This window comes from Condylura cristata, unplaced genomic scaffold (assembly GCF_000260355.1).
Source record: "Condylura cristata isolate star-nosed mole 26May11 unplaced genomic scaffold, ConCri1.0 scaffold00041, whole genome shotgun sequence".
Lineage (NCBI taxonomy): Eukaryota > Metazoa > Chordata > Mammalia > Eulipotyphla > Talpidae > Condylura > Condylura cristata.
This window is the reverse complement of record NW_004567142.1, coordinates 1804254-1809967: the sequence shown is the minus strand read 5'-3', so window position 1 is coordinate 1809967 and position 5714 is coordinate 1804254. Positions and strand designations below refer to the sequence as shown.

The 5714-nt window shown below is 45.2% G+C and overlaps 1 protein-coding gene across 3 annotated transcripts in view; it reads right to left on the bottom strand.

Moving 5' to 3' along the window:
• ZNF235 (zinc finger protein 235) overlaps positions 1 to 4276 on the bottom strand; it is a 12600-nt gene extending 8324 nt beyond the window's left edge. Inside the window, exons 1-3 of one of the 3 annotated variants that reach the window (XM_012733649.1) lie at positions 2888 to 3168; positions 2597 to 2661; positions 1759 to 1847 (exon numbers count right to left, since the gene is read on the bottom strand). Coding sequence is in view for 1 of the 3 variants with exons in the window: in XM_012733648.1 (XP_012589102.1) it covers positions 2597 to 2611 (15 nt within the window). In the remaining 2 variants the exon portion in view is untranslated. Of the gene's footprint in view, positions 1 to 1758; positions 1887 to 2596; positions 2662 to 2887; positions 3169 to 4230 lie in introns of those variants that run through there. The other 2 variants (XM_012733648.1, XM_012733650.1) reach the window with 2 other exon arrangements.
• Between the last annotated feature and the right edge of the window lie 1438 nt (positions 4277 to 5714).

Sequence of the window (5714 nt, the reverse complement as noted above, 5' to 3'; positions counted from 1 at the left end):
GAGAGAGAGAGAGAGAGAGAGAGAGAGAGAGAGAGAGAGAGTAACTGGTGTAGTTGCTCTACAATCTGAGCCACTCTGCAGTAAAGTTCCTCTCCATAGCAAACTTTGGAGGGGAGGCCTGGGGGTGGCAGGAGCAAAGGAACAGGAAGGAATCAAAGGAATTATACAAAAGCCTTGTAAATGTGGACCTTTACAGTTAAGTCTCTGGAACAGTCATTATTAAATCACTGCAAATACATCTGCCAAGCTGCCTGGTTGGGGTGAGGTTCCTGACCAGGCTTCAGTCCTCCTGCTAAGGCTCTGTCCATCACCAGCTCTGTGACCTGGACAAGGCAACAAACTTTGTACCCTGGTCAGGGGTACGCCCCAAGATCTTCCATAGATGCCTGACACTCTGGAGAGGACAGGTCCCTCTCTTCCTATACATAAACCAGTGATAAACTTTCATGATCAATTTGGCACAGTTATAATAAAACAATTTGAACACTATACTGTAATAAAAGTTTCGTGAGTGCAACATTATACAAATGTGTGCAGTAAGATAGAAAATACCTCAGCACACTTGATGTTTTTGGACTGGGCTGAATTGGGCAACACACTGCAAAAGGTGGGTCCTGTACCTCATTTTTTTCATCTGTAAAACAGTACTAATTGAAGAGATTAAATGAGAATGTTTAAAGGACAGGATCTGCCATCCTGTAAATACTCAGTATTAGCCTTCATTATTGTCACCATTATCTATTTCATCCCATTCACAGCTGTATCTATTACATGAAAATGACTATCTGTAACATATTTACCCACTCTAAGTAACAAAAACTTAATAATGCTGCAAAAACAAACAAACAAAAAACCTTTTCCCCATATACCTCAGCCAATTCATCTGGTTATTTTAAGTTTGAGAAATTGGCAACTGCAAAGTCAAAAATTATGTATCTTTATCTTGCTGTTAATAGCATAATGGCAATTTTCCCAATTAACGCTTTCTGTAAGAGATTAGACGCATCCCTGAATCTCCACCCCTGATTCTCCACACCCGGCCAAGGACTGGATATTATCTTATTTTTTTAATCTTGGGTTATTTATACTTAGTAACATACTAACATGTCACTGAATAAAACAGGCCTTTGACTATCACACACGGGATCTTAATTTGGGATTAAGCGTCTGGCTCTTGAAGGCAATTAAAACAATTCGCTGAGCTCAGTATCGGCTGGAGCCCTAGTGCAGCCCTTCTTTCCTCAACTTGTGGGGCACCCAAAGGACCAGTCCTTACACCTTTAAGTGTTCGAAGGCAGACTGAGGGCTGCCCTGGGCCCCAGGACTGCATGCTCTGAAGAAGCCAGGGCATCCATGTGCACAAACACACAGCAGACTTAATGTGAAAGAACTAACAGTCAGTGTGCACAGACAGAGAAAAGAAAGGGGAACAACTTCCCAATAAGACACCAAAGATCGCCACTCCCTCATGGCACAGGCCCTGAAACTGGGTCCACCTGAAAGCTGCCACAAGCTGAAGGCTCCTGGAGGGGAACCAAAGGAAAAAGAAAAGGGCCGCACAGAGGCACACAAAGTAGTGATCAAGATAAGGAGCCATGGTCAGCCGCATCTCTCCCCAAGCATCATTGCACGTCTCCCCTCCATGCAGTCCAAGTCCATGGTGCGAGTCCAAAGCCAAGCAGCAAGCAGCCCTTCCTCTCCACATGCCCTTCTGGGCCCGCCGCCTTGGGTGTCCTCTCGCCTAACCTGGCCGCTCACCTCTGCCCTAGTTCCCAGTAGATAGTCCAAGGGGGTTGAATGTCAACAGGAGCAGAACATGGTACCTCCCCCCTTTTGTGGAAACACCTCTGTTATAACCAAAGAGAAAAATGATAGAATTGTCAGAACACCCATCTGGGAAGAAAGGTTATAGGTAGCAAAGTGTCACTGCAAACATCTTTAAATTGGTCAAATTCATAAACCACACATAGGAATTGAGTGGAAATATTAGATAACCTATGGAAAATGATGTGGCCACTTACGATGTAGGTGATATAAAAATAAATTTTGAAATCCCTAAATAGCATTTAAGATAAAATAACTGCATAGATACAAATGAGAAGGTATATGGGAACATGAAAACAGTGTATCTTTTAAACACGTTTGTAAGATTTTATTTTTTAAAAATATCTACTAATTCTCACAATTATCTGGAAGTAAGCAAAAACCTACGCGTAACAATTTCTCAAGGGCCTCTGGTTCCTATCTAACCTCACCAAGCAGGAGGAAACTGTGCCCAGTCTTGGCGAACAGGATGTCATATATATATTTTAAAGGTTTATTTATTTATGCATACAAGAACTGTGGTGTAAGCTAAAGGTGTGAGGGACGGGGATTGGGAAGATTCACCAGAGGGAGTGGGGAGCAGAACAGGCAGATGCACTGAGATACACTGCTGAGGGGAGCAGCGGGGAGACAGGACAGGTCTGCTGCGCCATGTGGGTCACCTTCCTGGCCAGGGATGGAACTTGTGCCACAATGGCTGGCGACAGCTTCATAGTGCTGTGTCTTTAACCCCTGTGCCACCAGGGAGGCCCTGAATTGACAAACACCTTACCTGGAACTTGGTCATTTTATTCCTCTTCCTGCCAGGAAAAGGCTGCGCGCTCTGAGAAGGCAAAACTGGAAAGGGGAAGCCATGATAAAAAAGATGTCAACAGCCAGTTACTGCCTTTTTTTTTCAAGGACAATCTTTAACAAAGCCCAAACCCAAGTGCCTGGTTTCAAGTCTTGCCATCTCCATTTGGCTGGACAAGTAATTCAAGTGACAGGACACATTAAAAGAAAACTCAAATTTCATAAAGTACCTAAGGAGAATTCAAAACGTAGACATGGAGCTGAGGCTTACCTAGCATCCCAAGCTAAGGAAAGGAACCTGGAGATGCAACAGGGAAGTGGATACTTCTAGGGAGGCAGAGATGTCAAGAAAACAGTTTTGGGAAGGAGCAACTATACATTTTAATTTACATTGTAGACTTGAAAATTTGGGGCAGCTGACAAAAGTAACCAGCAAAGACAGAAAACGGGGTAGGTTTGTTACACAGATATCAGCTGTCATAACCACCCCTGACAAAAGCCTCTAGAGACCAGGTCATCCTCCTCTCCACTGACAGAGGAAAACGTGCACAAACAGACATTTCCATTGCACAAGTCTCTTTCTTGGTTTTCGGGGCTATTTTCCTATGCCCGCTGTTTCTTAAAAATCACCGGCCTAAAACATGTCTCTTATACCAGAGACATTTTGGGGTGGCAAATTTGCTCCTCTTCACTACTTTTACTCACTAGCAGTGTAAACTGGAGCAAGTTATTAACCACTGGCCTCCCTGAGCCTCCACGTACCTGCCTGTAAACCCAGACAACAACAGCACTCCCAACCTCCTGCAGCTCAAACAAGCTGGTATTGTTAGCAGCAGATGCGCCACAAACTCGCCCTAGCTAACAGGCAGAACATTAACTAAATACAAACATTAAATATAAACACTTAACTAAATATAAACATTAACTAAAATCAGACTAAGAGATAGTAACCTCTCCCCTTAAGTTGCCATCACCCTCAGAAAAGTTTTGCAAGTGTTATAAACTGGAAGAACTGCAGCAAAGTCTCTCCTTTCGTGTGTGATGGTAACCAATCACTAATGAAAACCTAAGTTTGCGTAGTCGTGTTGCACTTAAGTTAAAAATACCGGGAATGTTAAACCGAACACTCATTAAAGCTGCGCAACAGGACACACACTCTGCAAATACGGGCCGCGTCTCTGTCCAGATAAACCAAAGACTTTCCTCAAGCTCAAGACAACTCTCCTTCCTAAACAAGACGCTAGAAAGTGTCCAGGAATCCACAGAGGCAGTGAGCAGGGGCTGAACTGCGACCCCTTCCCGGACTTAAGTCTCATAAGAACGCCACTGGGAGAGAAAACGGAGGCAAACGGAGATCAAATAACTCTTCCGACAATTCACTGCAAGAGGCAGAACTTGCTGACAGGCCCAGGAAGAGGACTGGGGGAGGTAGAGAGCGCTGAGCCTGAAACTCGGCGCAGGACGCGAGCCCTCCCCCGATGCGCAACGATACCGCTAGCACCTGCGCCCCCACGTCGCTACAGCCTTCCCTTCCCTAGAAGCGAGCGCCGGGCTACTGCTGGCTCCTCGCCGAAAGCGGGAGGCCGAGGGACTCAGGGACACAGGTTACCTCACCCTATCAGCTGCAATCTCAGCCCAGCCTCGCCTTCCTGGAGCGGAAATGCCACTGACAGGTTAAACTCCCAGAATGCCCGAGCGGAAGCGCTTGGGTCTCATGCAGTTCCGGACTACATTTCCCAGAATACCTAAACGGAAGCGCCGACGCGCATTTAACAAACGTCTGGCACTACATTTCCCCACAACGAGGCTGGCGAGAGCGCGCTTCCCACGATGACTTGTTTTTACCAAAGTGGGTTGTCTATCCCTGGGTCTGTCAGATTCTGTTTTACTCATTTCCTAAAGTTGTTGAGAAAATAATTACTAACTCAAACATCAAGACCATAGGAAAGATAAAAGAGACGCTTACACTATGAACTCTAAAGACCACTATTTTTTCCCCAGGTAAGCAGAGTGTAGGTAAAAATGGGAAGCGCGACTTAATCTGAACACAACATAACACAAGCTTGAAGCACACTGGATTTCAGACTTGTTTGGAATGTAATGGCGGCGCCCCCATTTATCACCTATAACCAATTGGTGTGACAAAAAAGATTCTATTGCATTTATTGCGACAAGGCGAACACCTCGACACAATCAGGAGTGGTTGTGAATGGGTGCAAGGTTTTCATTCTGGGATGGTCATATGTAGAATTAGATATGGCCGTAAGTGCACAACTCTGGGAAGATACTAAAACCCACTGAACCCCCTTTAAAAAAAAAAAAAAGATTGATTTATTTATACATACAGATCTGGGGTATGGGCCAGAGGTGGGATTCACCAGAGACGGTGGGTAGCAGAACAGGTAGATTGACGAAATACACTGCTGGGGGGAGTAGCGAGCGGGGCAGGAAAGGTCTGCCACCCCATGTGGGTCACCCCCTGGCTGCAGTGGCTGCGATAGCTTCATAGTGCTATGCTTTAACCCACTGCGCGCCAGGGAGAGCCCCTGAACACTTTTTTTTTAAGCTTTATTTATTTGTGCATACAGACCTGGGGTACAGGCCAGAAGTGCAGGAGCAATGAGAGGATTCACCAGAGACAGAATGGGGAGCAGAACAGGCAGATCGTGGAAGTACACTGCTGAGGGGAGCAGCGGGCGGGTTGGGAGAAATCTGCTGCGCCATGTGGGTCACTTCCGGGGCAGGAGGGGATGGAACTCAGGCTGCAGTGGCTTTAGCTTCTTAGTGCTGTGCTTTTAACCCGATGCGCCACCAGGGCGAGCCCTGAACACTATTTTTAAGGGATGAGTTGTATAGTGAATTGTAGGTGAAAAAAGGTGTTTTTAAAATTTGCTAGTTAGATGCTTCATAATGATAAAATGGCAAATTCATCAAAAACATGTAAGAATTCAAATTTTGTATACATCTATACAATAAGTAATTTAACTAGTCTTTTCCACCAGTTCCTGGGAGGTATGCTCTACACCTTCCAGATATCTTAATAGGAATACCTTTGTCATATATAATGGGCCTCTCAAAATACCCCTGATATTTTATAG